Source organism: Crinia signifera, chromosome 3 (genome assembly GCF_055691185.1).
Source record: "Crinia signifera chromosome 3, ASM5569118v1, whole genome shotgun sequence".
Lineage (NCBI taxonomy): Eukaryota > Metazoa > Chordata > Amphibia > Anura > Myobatrachidae > Crinia > Crinia signifera.
The window spans coordinates 25,129,788-25,147,466 of record NC_139219.1 but is presented as its reverse complement, the minus strand read 5'-3'; the positions used below and the strand labels follow the sequence as shown (position 1 = coordinate 25,147,466).

At 47.8% G+C, this 17,679-nt stretch overlaps 1 protein-coding gene across 1 annotated transcript in view; it reads right to left on the bottom strand.

Annotated features, from left to right (window-relative positions):
• SPDYA (speedy/RINGO cell cycle regulator family member A) overlaps window positions 1-17,679 on the bottom strand; it is a 20,779-nt gene extending 3,100 nt beyond the window's left edge. Inside the window, exons 1-4 of the mRNA XM_083175483.1 lie at window positions 17,558-17,679; window positions 15,940-16,025; window positions 11,932-12,103; window positions 10,579-10,882 (exon numbers count right to left, since the gene is read on the bottom strand). Of these exons, the coding sequence (XP_083031609.1) occupies window positions 10,579-10,882; window positions 11,932-12,103; window positions 15,940-16,025; window positions 17,558-17,635 (640 nt within the window). The 5' untranslated portion in view covers window positions 17,636-17,679. The remainder of the gene's footprint in view (window positions 1-10,578; window positions 10,883-11,931; window positions 12,104-15,939; window positions 16,026-17,557) is intronic.

Genomic DNA, 17,679 nt, shown 5'->3' with positions numbered 1-17,679 from the left:
CCAGATAATTATGATGATGATGATGATGATGAGGTGGAACCTGAGGCTCAGGCGTTAGTTGCGCAAGAGCCGGCCCCAGCCACTCCAGGTCTGGAGGACCTTATACATATGGTAAAGGTTGGCTGCAAGGTGTCAGATGACGCAGACATTCCTGCTCGTCCTTCTTTCTTTGGAAAGAGACAAAGGCAGTCACTCACCTTCCCCCCAGCGGAGGAGTTGGATGAACATATATTGCAGGCTTGGAATCATCCTGAAAAAAATTCCAGGTACCTCAGAGGTTTCTGGCTGCTTATCCTCTTCCACCAGAGGGTAGAAAGAGGGTCGAGATTCCTCCAGTAGTGGACTCTTCAGTCTCACGACTGTCCAAAAAGACGGTTCTCCCGGTGCCGGGTGCAACCACTCTTAAGGATACTTCTGACCGTAAGTTGGAGGTAACCCTTAAGAACATTTTTTCAGCAGCTGGAATTATTCAGCGTCCGGCCCAGGTCGGGTGCTGGGTAAATAAAGCCATGGGGGTATGGGCTTCTCAGATCCTAACAGAGGTCCGTGAGGGCTCTGACCCTGCTTCTATTGTTCAGTTGGCTGAACAGATCCAGGAGGCATCCAATTATCTAATAGACGCCTCTTCTGACGTCTGCATGGTTGCAGCCAAGGTTTCGGCCTTATCTATATCAGCTCGCAGAGCTCTCTGGTTACGCCAATGGCAGGCTGACGCAGAGTCCAAGCGTGCTGTGGAGGCCCTGGCGTTCAATGGGGAGGTTCTTTTCGGGCCAGAGCTCGACAAGTGGATCTCCCAAGCAACGGGGGGTAAGTCCCACTTCCTTCCCTCAGCGGCTCCTCCAGCTACACGCAGGACCCCTCAAAGGCCCTCCTTTCGGTCCTTTCGGCCTACGACCAGATTCAGAGGTCGTTCCAGAGGCGGAGCTCCATCTAGAGGCTCCAGAGGACGAGGCAGAGGCGCCTCGGCAGCTGTCCAGGAGCCCAAGTCCTCAAAGCCAGCCGCATGACTGTCCACGGTCCCATCTGGGGGATCCCAGAGTCGGGGCCCGACTGCTGTCCTTCTGTCACATCTGGCTGCAGTCTTGTCAGGACTCGTGGGTAAGGGATCTCGTGACCCAGGGTTACAAAATCCATTTCAGGTTAGTCCCTCCAAACAGGTTTTTCAAGACCGGTCTCCCAGTCTCAGGAGACAAGACGCAACTTCTGTTGTCAGCAATCAACAAGCTGCGGACAACGGGAGTTGTGATACCAGTACCCGAGAATCAGCGTACTCAGGGATACTACTCCAGTCTGTTCCTTGTGCCGAAGCCGGATGGCTCGGTAAGGCCTATACTAAATCTAAAGGATTTGAATCCGTTTCTACAAGCGGTCAAATTCAAGATGGAGTCCCTGCAGTCGGTGATTCAGGGACTGGAACAGGGAGAGTTCCTGGTATCCTTGGATATCAGGGACGCATACCTGCACATCCCCATCTGGCCTCCTCACCAGGCCTTCCTCCGGTTCGCTATACAGGAACAACACTGGCAGTTCCAGGCCCTGCCGTTCGGTCTCCCATCGGCCCCCAGGGTCTTAACCAAGGTGATGGCGGTGATGATGGAGGTCCTCAGGGCACAGGGGATTACCATCATCCCCTACTTGGACGATCTTCTTCTGAAGAATCGTTCGAGGGAGGCCCTGTTGTCCAACATACGACTCACCCAGGAGACTCTCATCAGTCATGGGTGGATTCTGAACTTTGCAAAGTCTCAGCTACAGCCGTCCCAACGTCTTCTCTTTTTGGGGATGATTCTGGACACCCAGCAGATGAAGGTTTTTCTACCGCCCAACAAGGTTCAGTCCCTGCAGGTCCTGGTCAGGTCGGTCTTGCGACGGCCACAGGTAACGGTGCACCTTTGCACCAGACTCTTGGGGAAGATGGTGTCCTCCTTCGAGGCGGTACAATATGGCCGCTTCCACTCGCGCCAATTCCAGTTGTCTCTCCTTCACCAGTGGTCAGGGTCCCACCTGCATCTTCAGCAGCGGGTGACCCTGTCTCCTCGAGCCCGTCTGTCTCTGCTGTGGTGGCTCAACTCCGAAAACCTGCAAAGGGGCAGGAGGTTCGGCATATGGGAGTGGACTCTCCTCACCACAGACGCCAGACTTCGAGGCTGGGGGGCGGTAACGCTGGAACACCAGTTCCAGGGTTTATGGACGAGGCAGGAGAGCTTACTCTCCATCAATGTGCTGGAACTCAGAGCAGTCTACTATGCTCTTCTGCAGGCGGGACACCTGCTGCGGAGCAGAGCAATCAGAGTTCAGTCCAACAACGCCACAGCCGTCGCCTACATAAACAAACAGGGCGGCACTCGGAGCAAGGCGGCGATGAAGGAAGTAAGCAGGATCATCCTCTGGGCTCAGAATCATGCTCAGGCCTTGTCAGCGGTGTTCATCCCCGGAGTGGACAATTAGGAGGCCGACTTTCTAAGTCGGCAACATGCCCACCAGGGGGAGTGGTGCCTCAACCCTCAGGTATTTCAGTCCCTAGTACATCGTTGGGGGTGTCCGCAGGCAGATCTGATGGCGTCCCGCCACAACTTCCAGCTCCCAACATACTTCGCGCGGACTCGAGATCCTCAGGCCGCAGGGGTGGACGCTCTGGTCGCCCCTTGGCCGTTCCAGTTCATTTACCTCTTTCCTCCCTTTCCGCTGATACCTCGGGTATTACAGCGCATTCGCAGGGAGGGGGTAACAGCGCTTCTGATAGCGCCGGATTGGCCCCGGCGCTCGTGGTACACCAACCTGACGGATCTTCTAATCGACGAGCCGTGTCCGCTACCTCTTCAAGAGGACCTCCTCAGTCAGGGTCCCTTCATCTACCCAGATTTAGGACGTCTACATTTGACGGCGTGGCTGCTGAGAGGTCCATCTTGAGACATGCAGATATCCCTAGGGCGGTGATACCTACAATGATGAGGGCCAGGAAGGAAGTCACCTCCAGACACTATCATCGGATTTGGAGATCCTATGTGGCGTGGTGCGAAAGACGCAGAGTGTCCTCTACTCTGTTCAAGAAGGCTCGGTTGCTCCCGTTTTTACAGGAGGGGTTAAACTCTGGACTTAGACTGAATACACTTAAGGTGCAGGTTTCAGCACTTTCAGTTTTTTTCCAGAAACGTATAGCTCTCATTCCGGAAGTCCACACGTTTTTCCAGGGGGTACTGAGGCTTCAGCCCCCTATTCGTCCGCCTACGGCTCCCTGGGACCTAGAGTTGGTCCTCAGGTATTTGAGGTCATCGATTTTTGAGCCGTTAGAAGAGGTGGATCTTCGATATCTCACTTGGAAGGTGGTTCTTCTTTTGGCTCTGGCCTCGGCCAGGCACGTTTGGGAACTGGGGGTGCTTTCTTGTCGCTCACCGTTCCTCCAGTTTCACCCGGACAGAGCAGAGCTCCGTACCAGTCTCTCTTTCCTTCCAAAGGTGGTCTCAGCGTTCCACGTGAACCAACCCATAGTGGTTCCAGCATTCACAGAGGCTTCACCTGAGGATAGGTCTTTGGATGTGGTAAGGGCCCTGCGGATTTATGTCTCTCGCACGGCCTCTCTTCGCAAGACGGATGTCTTGTTTGTTACCTACGACCCAGTGCGTCGTGGATGGCCAGCTTCAAAGCAAACGCTGGCCAGATGGATCCGTCTGACAATTCGTCAGGCATACCTTGCTGAGGCTCAGACGCCTCCTACTAACATAGGTGCGCACTCCACCAGATCGGTGGGTCCTTCATGGGCGGCTGCCCGTGGGGTCTCCTTGCAACAGCTCTGTCGTGCTGCGACATGGTCGGGTCCGCACACCTTTGTGCGCTTTTATAGGTTTGATACCTTTGCGGCACCAGCTTCTCAGTTTGGCCGCTCTGATTTAAGGGGATCTCAGCGCTCACCCACCCGGGTTGAAAGCTCTGGGACGTCCCCAGTGTAACTCCAGTGACACCTAGTGGATGAAGGAGAAACAGGGATTTTGTACTTACCGTAAATCCTTTTCTCCGAGTCCACAGGTGTCACTGGACGCCCACCTCAGCGCTGTTCTCCACCTGTTACGTTCAGTGTTAGGTTCCTATTGGGTAACCTCTGGAGTTTTCCCTTGTCAGGGTTATTTAAACATGGTTATTACACACCTGTCTCGTCTGGTTTGACTCTGTGTGTGTGTTTGTTTTTTCATATATATATATATATATATATATATATATATATATATATATATATATATATATATATATATATATATATCTTTTTCTACTATACGTATTGAATGATGTTATGTTGTGATGAACCTCCTCTCGGATGTGTGTTATATCTTTCTGCTCCCTTTCGGGCACGATCTTTATGACTGCCTGGGAGGGGAAGTAGAAGGGGAGGAGTTGGTCACACTGATTAATTATTTTAAAGTGCCCATGCTCCCTGTGGTCGCCTTCTATTCCCCAGTGTAACTCCAGTGACACCTGTGGACTCGGAGAAAAGGATTTACGGTAAGTACAAAATCCCTGTTTTTCATAAGTGCTTTCCGAGCATACTGAGCTGCAGTGCCGGGATCCACAACGGAGGTACCGGCACGGGGTAAGTCGACACGGGGGGGGGGGGGGGGGCGCCGACACGCGGGGGGGGGGTGTCGTCGACATGCGCGGGGGGCGTCGACATGCTCTCGGTCGACACGCGCGAGGAGCTGCACGGAGGGGAGGGCTGAAGGCTGCACTGGCTTTGACCCTGTATTTGGAAAGTTTCCAAAAACGGGTCTGCCAGTGTCAAAAAATCGGCACTTAAACGGTAATATACCGTTTAAGTGCTGCGGTGTGAAAGGGGTTTTATCTGGCAGACCCGTTTTTGGAAACGTTTCCAAATACAGGGTCAAAGCCAGTTATGCGGTCTGAAAGCAGCATAACTGTCGCACAGTTGTGGAAGGGTCAGAGTTACTCAAATTTGCACATATTGAAAAAAACTGGATTTTTGTCTTACCTGTTAAAGGAGTTAAAACTTCTGTAGTGCAGCAGGAAGAGGCTCCTCCCCTTCTATACCCAGCCTGCCCCAGGCCAGCCAGTTTATTCTTACAAAGCCGAAGAACAGGAAGGAAGCAGAACCCAAACACCTACAGGCTGAAAGTCAGCTAGAAGGAGACAAATAAAGGAGACAGAGAGAGAGACCTCCAGCATGGCTTCAGAAAACAGATTTAACAGGTAAGACAAAAAATCCTGCTTATGGTGTAACACTGGGACCATGGGATGTCCCAAAGCAGTCCCTCAGGGGTGGGCATGCTCCCGAACTGTACTGAGGACTCTCCTGCCAAACGCTGCATCGGTGGAGGCAAAAGAGTGAAAACTGTAGAATTTTATAGAAGTAATTACGGAAGATCATGTGGCTGCCTTGCAAATCTGCACAGCAGATGTACTCCGACCATCCGCCCAAGAAGCACCAACCGATCTAGTGGAATGGGCCCTGACAGATGGCGGAACCGACTTCTGATGAATCCAAAGGCAAAAAGGAAGGAACAACAATTTTCCTGATTAATATGAAAACGAGAAACAACTTTTGGAAGATAGTCTAAACGAGTGAGAAGAACAGCCCTATCAGGGTGAAACTCACGGAAAGTTGCTTGAAAGGGTTGAGCCCTTAAAACAGAAACTCGCACGTGGAGGCAATTGCCAGCAGAGAAAAAAAAAACTTTTGAAAGTTGAGAAATGAAGAACATATCAGCTATAACAGCGATAACCGCTCAAAAGGAGCCTTCTGGAGTGCTTGAAGAATAAGAAGTAAGTTCCAGGGATGAACCGGGGAAACAAAAGGAGGTTGCAAGTGCAACACACCTTGCAAAAACATCTGTACGGCGGAAGACTGAGCATTCCGCCTTTGAAATAAAACAGAAAGTGCGGACACTTGGACTTTCAACGAGGCCAACCAAAGGCCCCCATGCAAACCTCACTGTAGAAAAGTCAGGAGGCGAGACAGAGAGTTCACTGTTGAAGTGGTAGACCCCTTTCCGGGCACCAGCCAAAATATGTACGCCACACCTGATGTTAAATTTGACCTTTGGAAGGCTTATGAGCAGAAATCTTAGTATTAATGACTCTGTCCAAGAAACCTCTAGCTGTCAAGATTGACCTCTCAACAGCCATGCTGTCAAAGCTAGCCTGGGGAGGTCTGGGTGCAGGCAAGGGCCCTGGGTCAACAGAACCGGCTGTAGAGGAAGCCTTCTTAAGGGCGTCTATGGACATATTTTGCAGGTCCACGAACCAAGGTTGTTTTGGCCAATTTGGTGTGATGAGCAATGCTGTAACCTTCTCTGACTGCAGCTTTCGAAGAACTCTCTGTATTAAGGCAATTGGTGGAAAGAAGTACACCTTGCGAAGAGGCCAGGGCACCACTAGACCATCCACTAGAAATACTCACGGATCTCTGGTGCGAGCTCCGTAGCGAGGAAGTTTGTGGTTGTGACACAAGGCAAACAAATCGATCTGCTGACAGCCCCACGAACAACAGCTGTTGAACACATCCGGTATAGAGACCACTCTGCGGCATGTACGTCTATGCCTGCTTACAAAGTCAGCCTCACAGTTTTGAAGGCCGGGAATGTATGTCTTCAGACAGCTGGAGTGGAATTGAGTGAATTCCACCATTGTGAAACAAGCCACCATCTTGCCCAGGAGCCTCATGCAAAAGTGAATTGAGGCAAGGAAATCCCTTATCCTTATCTGCATGGATAGGCATTTGTCCTCGGGCAAGAACACCCTCTGTAGGATAGTATCCAACAAGGCACCCAAGTGAACCATGTGCTGAGCAGCCATCCGTGTGATTGAAGGACAGAAAAGGTCAGCTGTACATGATGTTGAAGGCTGGCCTGAGAATCTGCCATTAGAAGGAGATCGTCCAAAAACTGAAGAATCCGTACCCCTTGAAGCCACACATGTGCCTCATTACGACCATTACTTTTGTAAGCACGTGTGACGCCAATGAGAGGCCGAACGGCAGTGCTTGGAATTGGTACTGCCATTAAGTATGGCAAACCTGAGGTAACACCCTGATGGTCCTTCTGGATAGGAATGTGCAGGTAGGCGTTCTGCACATCTAGAGATGCCATGAAATAGTCCTTCCTGAACGCTTGTAGGATAGAGCATAGGGATTCCATCTTGAATCTGGAAACCCTGACGAATTTGTTCAGGGTTTTTAGATTGAGGATAGGTCGGAAGGTGCCGTCTGGTTTTGGGACAAGGAAGAGATTCAAATAAAACCCCATTCTTTGGAGAAGAGGAATTGGTTCTATCACACCTGCTGACAGAAGGGAGAAGACCGCGTTGTTTAGAGTTGAATTTTAAAGACGTCTGCAGGCAGACCGGTGGAAAATAATCTATTTGGGGGACACCCTTTGAATGACAGGGAAAAACCCCTGTACACGATATCCAGGATCCAGTCATCTGAGGTTATACCCGTCCAGACGTCTGCAAAGAGAGGGAGGCGACTCCCTACCCGGACAGCGGTGGTTTGAGACGGGTGTTTGTCAGTCAGGCTGCAGGCTTCTCAGGGCCTGACGGCATCCTGTCCATGGTTGATGTCCCTTTTGTCATTTGTGGCTTGGGAGGGGCTGCCTGGAAGCTAGAGAAGGACTGGCCCTTTGCCTTTCTTTGAGGACGAAAGAAGCGAAAACCCAAAGTCCGAGGCCTTGGAGCAGCAGAAGGCATAAAGCAGTCTTGGATGCTGCTGTGGTAGCTACAATTTTATCTAACTCCGTTTCAAAGAGAACTTCCCCGGAAAACGGAATGGCCTCCAAAGGCCATGAATGAATCCATAATGCCCGTCGCGCCACCACGTAAGAGGCAAAGACCTTTGAAGCAAAGGTGCCTAAATCCAAAGTGGTCTCTCCTAAATAGACATTGGCCTCCCTGATGTTATCAACCAGGCCCATTATCGCTGAACGGTGGGAACCTGACCTTAGCCCTTCAGACAGGGCATCCAACCAGCTAGTAATAGCCAAGGAAACCCAAGCTGTGGCGCAGGGCTGCTCAGCCTTGGAATAAATGGATTTTAGAAACTTCACTTTTCATGTCAATGGGTTTCTTAAAGGAGGTAACATCAGGAATGGGGTGTAGAAGTCCACACTAAATGAGCAATGTGCGCGTCTATGGGATGTGGAGATTCGCAACGCTTTCTATCACTTTAAGTCCTAATGTAAAACTTGTTGAAACGCCTAGAAAGAAGGAACTTCTTATTTAGATGTTTCCATGCCTCTTTATAGAGGTCCTCTAACTGCAAAGATGGAGGAAACACTGTAACCTCTTTCTTCAAATAAATGGATCTGAGACCGAGGTGAGGTGTGTGTGTGTGTGTGTGTGGGGGGGGGTCTGAGTCCGTAATCTACAGAACCTCCCTGACAGCCTTTACCAGTGCTTCAACTCTGGTGAGCGTTATATGCTCCCCTCTAGACTTGCTCTCTCCCCTCCTCATCTAGGGGCAATAGTTCATCTTGTGAAGAAACACCGGAATTGGAATCATCCGTCTGTTGTAAAAGTACTGGAGGGTTGGGTGTCTTTTTGCGTTAAGCAGAAGATCCCAATGCAAGTTTATAAATTAGATGAAACTTGCACTAAACCATATATGGATTGTGATAAACCTTGAACCCATGCCGGTTCCGATTACGCTGGAATGACATGCAGCGCTCTGTCCCTGGTGTCCTAGCATGGGGTCGAAATGATCGTAGCCCTTGCTTCCAGGAACACTGGCACTGCCTGCCACTGCCAGATGTGGTCGCTCCCCCTAGTATGCTGGAGTCCTAAACTACCCTTACATTTCACCCCTGGTAACAGCGTGGCGGCTCTCCCTGTACCAAGGAGGGTCCTGGGCCACTGGCCGTGGAAGTCAGTGGCCGGACAGCAGAGCGGGCGAAGCAGTGTATGTCATGGCTGTATGCAATCAGCGCTAGTCGCTGCTTTGTAAACAAAATTATTTTTATTTGAATTCAGGGCTAAACATTGCCCTGCTCTTAAGTGTGCCCTTTCCTGATGCACCAAGGAAAATAACTGGCTAAGCAGGGTATAGGAGGGGAGGAGCTGCTCCTAGCTGCACTCCAGAAGGTAGAACTCCTTGGTGCCCGGTCAGAGATTTGCATAGGGTCTGGGTGGTGGCTATCTACTCACATTCATCTGCAACTTTGCAGATGAGCAATCAGGTCTGAATCTGGCCCAGAGACGGAAAGCCTGTTTCTGATGGATCTCTTCCACCTACCATGATGCAAGTACCTCTGCAACTAACTACAGAATCAGCCCCAGTATGTCTATGGATTCTTCTGCTTAAGTTACAAGACTTATGCTGGGTACACACTGGGTGATCTTCCCTTCAATTGATACATTTACTAATCGGCGAGTATAAATAAACAATGGTCCAAATGTAATCGGGTGAGAGTTTCAGAAAGTAAGAGATTTTGGCAGAGTTTTCCTATTTTTTTTAAAGCAGCAATCAATTACATGGAAAAATCAACCTGGTTTTGCAGTGTAAATGATTGCCACTTTAAAAAAATGGGTAAAAACTCCCCCAAAATCTCTCACTTCTGAAACTCTCACCCTATTACATTTGTCCCAATATGTCTTTGAACAATGTAGTTGCCAGACATATCGTGTTGGCTGTGCAGCATGGCCAATGACTAATATATCTGCAGATAAAGTAGTGCCTCTGGCTGTCTGTATGGCCAACCCGCCGATCACATGAAAGGTGGCTCTCCAGTGCATCACCAGATTGTGCCGGGTTATTCGAATGATGTCCCAGAGTTTTCGTGGAGCATCGGCTTCTGAAGGGCACCTGGCGTCAGCGTGAGACAGAAGCTTTGACAGGTGAGTTTTGTTCGGTTTGTCAGATATTTGGTCAATGTTGAAATCTTAATCATAAATACCTGTTTTTCTTGTGTTTTCAATGAAAAAGTTTTTTTTTTTTTCTGATAATTGTTCTGGAATCAAGTTTTTGTTCATTTTTTTTTCTGTTGGTTTTGCCTTTAGTAAATCTCTACTTTGGCCAATCAACCGCCAAAGCTTAAAGGATAATGTTCTTTGCAGGCACCAAATTGACTAAGTCCTATTTCTGGTACTGATATTAAGGCAAGTATTCAATGCCGGGGGCGAGCTGTGACGGCGAGCAGGACTGCCTGCTCGCTGCCACCGCTCGCCCCTCAGCATTCAACTGACCCCCCCCCCCCTAATATTTTGCTGCAGAAGCAGCGCAACCCCCTGTGAAATTACGCTGATTCGCTGCATTAGCCGCGGGTTTCGCTGTTTGGGGGAATCCTCGCCGTCCCGTGACAGCGAGGATTCCCCCCGAACGTTGAATAAAGCAAACGGCCGGGGAGGGGGTTAAACAGCTGGTTTTCTGCGATCCTCGCTGTTTAACCCCCTCGCTGGCCGTGGCATATGGCCCGAAGTGGTAATTACATTTTTTTTATTCTACAATAGCTACATTTAAAGCAAATACAATATAATATTGTACTGTGGAACTCTTGTCACGCTGTATAAATAAAATATATAATAAAGCATATAAAGTATAATAAAATAAAGAAATACAGTATGTCACAGAGAGTAGCAAACCTTGGAAGCAACGGCCGAGTGGTGGAGAATCGATCAGCATCCTGTCACCTGGTGAGAGAGGAGTGTTGTTTGGCACTTTCTGCTCTCTGATGTGTGATGTGGACTCGGGGGAAGACGATGACGAGCTGGATAGGCCTAGGGCTATGAAGCGTCCTTTTTTACCACACAGGGCACAGTCTAGAGGGGTGGCAGAAGGGCCACGTGGGAGAATGGATTGATCCTTACTATAAATTCTCACTGCTCCGCTGTGAAGTTCTGAGCGCTCACGCCGCCAGATGTAGTGAGCAGGTGCAATTGCCATTACCTGCGGAAAGAACGTAGTAATGGCGATCTGTTAGGGGTCCTGGGGACTGAGTTTGGAAAGCACAGGACAAGTACAACAATAGTTTCTTTAGCTCCGATGTGTAGTGAAGGTTTCACAGTACAATTCATACAGAAACACCGTTCTAGGTTCAGGGTTCTAACTGTACATATTTCAGGCCTATTTCAGTTTTGTGTATAAACCTAATGGTTACGTACAAATCCAACGGTTTTGTGGCTGCGCTGGCGCAAGACCTGTTCTATGTGCCAAAAAGATCTTGCAATATCGCTCACAGCCCCGCTAGCGTTGACATGCTGCCGTCCTGGTTTTGTAGTCATGACCGGTCCAGGGTCTGCGTTGTTGCCATGATTCTTATTTAATTATCATTTTCATTTATTAATAATATATATATATATATTATAGATATATCTATATAAATATACTTTTTAAAAATGTACAAATCATTATCTCCTTTCAAAATCTCTCTGGACAGAAAAGTGTAGCGCTCCCCACGCTGACTTTCAGCAATTCATGGAGAGCATGGGGAAAGAGATTTTATAGCACAGTGAGAGCTCAGAGGGGCATTTCTAAGCTTTTGTCATGTGACTGTGGTTGCCATGGTAGTGCCTGTGTAAACTACAGAATTATATTGAAGAAGCAGCCTGAACAACCAATAAAGTAAAAGTGATAAGGACCAACTTATAGCTGCCCATGGCAATTTATGTTAAAACAAAATTGTTTATGGAATCGCTGCTGTACATTTATTTCTTCTGGTTTTATTATCAGGCATCGTAGTAATGTACCCTTGCTAGACAGTATAGCTGCAGTTATATCAATATGTGGCCAGCATAGGGACTACTTCTCTATCAGCAATGTAAAGATCTAGCTAATATTATGCTATAAGATCTCAAGCGGGGTGTTATGTAATGCTCTGAGGTTACAGGGCCTCTTAGTACCAGTTTTTTAATCTGTTCTTGACGAATATTTCACTGTATAATATGCACAGTACTTATGGCTAATGTCTTACATACGTCTTTACAGTTGTAACTGACCTCTTCACAGCAGCGTCTGCTCACAGCTGCCCTATAGTCTATCTGAGACCACAACTTGTCCCTTGATTTCAGAAAAGTTGGGAAAAGCTTCCTCCAGTTCTTTCCTAAAGCCCACGGGAAGATTTCATATTTGTCCTCTTCATAATCCTCCTCCATTGTATTTGCTAAATATCTATAAAAACAAAGATGGTCTAAAGTACTCTGTCTGATAGTAAGGTATAGGGAGTAAAAACAATGTCTCCACTATAGACAAGTTCTGACCATTGTTAGGATATGTTGTGACATTTTTAAAACAATGCTTAAAACAAATGAATAAAGTATTTTGTTTTTTTTGCCCCTTTAGCTGTAGAAGCCAGCTGCTGTATTTAAAGTTATGAATTCATTTGAAATGTGAATAGAGGATGTGTGCTGTGTAGGTAAAAGGCTTGTAACTGGGCTGTAACTGTGGTTAGGCAATTGCCATCTTTCCAACGTGATCCACCCTTTACAGTTTAATTTCCTACATACCAGAAACCCTTTAAACTTAGAAGTATACTGGGCTACTTTATACCAGTGTTGTGCAGTGAAATAACCGAGGATGCACTGGCTGGAGCCAGAGCCAGATTTACACACAATATATGAGCCCAAGTCAGGTTTGCCAACCCATAGCCGTAGGGTCTGGAAATCGGGTCCCCCTCCCGGCCCCCCGGGAAAGCCTGCCAGATTGCAGTCAGTCACATGCGACCCGGAGGGGGGCCATGGGACCGAAGATGTGAACTGTGTCCTTGTAGCCTTGCCCGCTGTTGTCCAATGAACGATATACTGGAATTGCATGATGGGGGCATGGTCACAAGGACACAAACCCACGTGCCCAAACATGACGTTTTATCAGCGGCTCTGCCCTAGTCTTGCCCCTTTCCTGTCTGCCAGCGGCCACGTCCCCCTCTGTTGTCCCCTTTGCAGAAAAGCAGCCCCAAAGCATGATGTTTCCACCCCCCATGCTTCACAGTGGGTATGGTGTTTTTGGGATGCCACTCATCACAACCCCCCCCCCCCCCTCCCAAACACGTCGATTGGAGTTTAAACGAATAACTTCTATTTTGCTCTCATCTGACCACATGACATTCTCCCAATCCTCCTTTGGATCATCCAGATGGTCATTGGCAAAATTTAGACGGCCCTGGACATGTGCAGGTTGAAGTAAGGGGACCTTTCTGGCACTGGAGGATTTGAATCCATGACAATGTAGTGTGTTACTAATGACTGTGGACCTTTGTGACTGTGGACCCAGATCTCTTGAGGTCATTGACCAGGTCCTCCTGTGTAGTTCTTGGCTGATTCCTCACCGTTCCCAAGATCATTGATACCCCTCGGTGAGATCTTGCATGTAGCCCCATGTAGGGAGATTGTCAGTGATCTTGTATGTCTTCCATTTTTTTAATAATTGCACCAACAATTGATCTCTTGTCACCAAGCTGCTGCATATTGATGAGTAGCTCATCCCAGCCTTGTGCAGCTTTACAATTTTGTCCCCGGTGTCCTTAGACAGCTCTCTGGTCTTGGCCATGGTGGAGAGGTTGTAGTCTGACTGTTTGAGGGTGTGGACAGGTGTCTTTTACACAGATAACCAGTTCAAACAAGTGCCATTAATACAGGTAAAGAGTGGAGGATAGAAGAGCTTCTTAAATAAGAAGTAACAGGTCTGCGAGAGCCAGAAATCTTGCTGGTTGGTGGGTGTCCAAATATTTATTTTCTACAAGAATATACAAATAAATTGAAGTCTCACAGTTGAAGTCTACCTATAGGTGCGTACACACGTACAGATTTTCTGTCCTCTATGTGGTGGGAACAAAAACCTGGAAATGTATGGGATCAAATGACAATCAAAAAATTATTCCCAAACACTTGAAAACAGACAGCGATCAGTCAGACAAATTGTTTAAATCATTCTGATATAACAAATTTATCAAAGCATATTTTTTTTTCCTGTTTTCCTGCATTTGGGTGAAAATTTTTGATTATCATAAACTCCCATACATTTCCAGATTTTTGTTCCTACCAGATAGATCAGACAGATAATCTGTATGTGTGTACACACCTTATGATGGAAATTACAGACCTCTCTCATCTTCTTAAGTGGGTCAACTTGCACAATCGGTGGCTGTCCAAATACTTTTTGCCTCACTGTAAATAAGCATGTGTCTGTGGATTTTGATAATCTGATATTGCAACTGTAGAAGTGGTAAAGGGGAGATAAATGGTGCTCTAACATAAAACGTGTTTGCATATGCAGACCTGAAGAGAGGGGTCACTAGGTCTTAAAGAATTAGGTCGACATGACTAAAGGTCGACATAGATTAGGTGGACAGTCAAAAGGTCAACATGGGGCTTTTCACATTTTGTTTTGGAACCGACATGTGCTGACAGGCGGTATTTCATGCCCTACCATCCACTAGGGCGTGGCGGGAGAATAAAATAGTGTGCTGAGCGTTGGGAGGCACCGAGCCCGAAGCATAGCAAGTGCATCGCTACTTTTCAGTGTCCATGTCGAGTGTGTTGAAAATCGGGACAAAAAAAAAAGTTAAAAGTTGACATTTTGACCTAATGCTTGTGTCGACCTAATGACCCTGTTGACATAACCCATGTCGACTTAGTGGTGTCGACCTAATGCTTGTAGGCCTAGTGGCTGTTTATCCAATGAACCCATTCTGCAGAGAGCCGCACATTCACCTGTCCAAAGCTGTATAAATTACAGGTGCCTGAATGCACGAGTAAAGCTGTATACACACCTGGGCGATAGGGGCTGAAATCACTGGAAATATGGTCGCAGGCGACCATATTGCCAGTGATGGGAGTGTGCCCCGGCGATAAATCGCCGGGTGCGCGCTCCCGTTTTCAGCCCCGTTCTAACCAGCTGATTACCTCTGCGGCACCACCAGCAGAGGTTCCCTTTCATCAGCGACCATCTCTGGTTGCTGATGAAAAGGAGAAACGGAGCAATATATCTCCCCCCCGTGTGTACGGGGCTTTAGTATAGGCTGATGATTAGGGTGGTCACCAGTCCTAACTAAAAGACACGGGATTTACCTCTGAAGTTAATTTTAGCATTGCTTGTGTCTGTATTAAATGTATTTGTAAGTGTAGATTTTTTTTTTTATTATTATAATCAAGATTGAACGTGTTTTGATTTTTTTTGTTTTTTTTTCCAGGCTAACCTTATAGCATGTTTTGCTATAATATATTAAAACATGAATATAGGTTTATCTGTTGTGCATTTGGCATAAGTCTATGGGCTTTCTGAAAGATATCTTTTACTTTATCGTCTAGCATGTATGGGGCTTAAGTCAAATAAATGCCTGTGAAGGAAGAGTTTTCAGCGTTCTGCCAAGGCTCAAAGGGCCTGATTCAGACCTGACCGCTCAGCAGTGAAATTGCGGCGGCCAGCGATCAGGTAGACGCCGCCCCGCTAGAGAGAAATCCCACCTTGCAAATTCATGTGCACGCTGTGCGAATAGATGTGTACAGCTGGCGAATACATGCAATCGTGCAAAAGTGTCCAAAACCATTCATAAGATGCTCACCATCAAATCCTTTTTCTACTGGTCACCACTCATTGCAAGCGCAGCAAAGCCCTGGACTTCCTGTACTCGGCAGCTGCGATGAAATCAGCCTAATCGCAGCCGAAGCTGAAGTCACCACACACTCCCCTAAAATGCTTGGGCACGCCTGCGTTTTCCTAGACAGCCTGCATTCTTTATGTCACACCCACTAAACGGCCGGTTACCACCCTGAGATGCCTACTTGCTGTAAATCACCTTGCAAACGGCTAGCAAAGGCAAAGAATAGCAGGATTTCATCGCTGGAAGGCGCCATGCACTGCGACCCATACACATGCATAGTGTATCGATAATCACCGCATTCGCACAGCAGTGATCAAGTCTGAATCAGGCCCAAAGTTACCTGCGTCCTGCTTTGCTTCCCAGTGACATCACATTATATCATCATAATGCTTTAATAAGTATTACTCACAAAGCAACAAAGAAATTCTCTTTGGTGTACTCGTGCATACGCAGTCCGGCTCTCTTGAAGTAAACGAAGGTCATCGCTAAAAGATACTGTGCACAATAAAAATGTATTCAATTAAAACTTCATCTGAAGTAAACGATACTGAGCGCACACTAAGCGATATTATAAGCGCTATAGCACAGAAGGGCCGAAAACAGCCATATTGTTTGGATTATAGCTTACTGTGTATGGGGCTTCTGTCTTATTAAGGCATTTCTAATTCAGGTGCAGTAATTCCTGTTAATTGTCTTCTACGAGCGCTTTGAGCTGGCCATACATCAGAATGACCTGATCGTATGCAGGTTGTAAGAGCGATCGCATGAGCTTTAAAAGCACATACGACCTGCTAACAACAACAAGCAAAGCCGATGGATCATACATGTATGATCTAGCGATCGACCTGCGGGACTGCGCATCGTAAGTATACCTCACGATGTGCACACGATGGATCGAATGACCCGTTGAAATTGTGCGTCGTGCTGAGATGGTTCTAGTGTATGGCATCCTTTACACATATAGATATAAGCGAGATAGGTACTTGTGAGTTATCCGGGCTGCCAATTTTTTCATCGTGCCCGAAATCGTGGGCATCGCGTCGTCGTGGCCGTTATAAGATGCCGCGACGCGATGCCCGCGATTTCCCATAGACAGTAATGTTTAAAAGACGCGATGGACCCGATTTCCCATAGACAGCAATGTTAAAATAAAATGACAATGTGAAATTGGCCAATATGGCCATTTCACATTGGATATGTTTTAAAAAAAAAAGGTTTCATGGCCCCCCACCACCGTTAACGCCACCCCGCTATTGACGCCAACCCGAAGCGCAGCGAGCCGGCGAGGGGCGGAGGTACGCGGTCCTCCGACCTTTTCATACCCCTACTATCCACGTCGGCGTGGAGTTGAGAATAGAATGTGTGGCGAGCGCAGCGAGCCACCGAGCCCGAAGCGTGGCGAGGGGACGCGGACACCTGTGAAGCCCGCAAGGGGATGTGGATACCTGTGAAGGTATCCGCGTCCCCTCGCGGGGCGCGCTGCGCTCGCACGCTTCGGGCTCGGTGGCTCGCTGCGCTCGCCACACTATTCTATTCTCAACTCCACGCCGACGTGGATAGTAGGGGTATGAAAAGGTCGGAGGACGCGTACCGCCGCCCCTCGCGGGCTCGCTGCGCTCGCCACGCTTCGGGTTGGTCTCAATAGCGGGGTGGCGTTAACGGTGGTGGGGGGCCATGAAACCTTTTTTTTTTAAAACATATCCAATGTGAAATGGCCATATTGGCCAATTTCACATTGTCATTTTATTTTAACATTGCTGTCTATGGGAAATCGGGTCCATCGCGTCTTTTAACATTACTGTCTATGGGAAATCGCGGACATCGCGTCGCGGTCCCTTATAACGGCCACGACCGACGCAATGCCCCCGATTTGGGGCTGAATCGCGGGCATCGCGTCGGTCGGGTGTCCTTAAGTTAACTAAACTTAAGGACAAAATCGGCAGCCTGGATAATTCACAAGTACCGCGAGATATAAAATGTTATTCTCATTCATGCATAAACCTCTGCGTGAAATAACATGACGTTACCTTATCTGCTACTTTACAACAAGAATCCATCCACAAGAAATCTTGAATCAAATCATCATCTGCAACAGAATAAAACATTTGACTACAAGATGAAATCTAATATGAAACATTTACTGTATTTG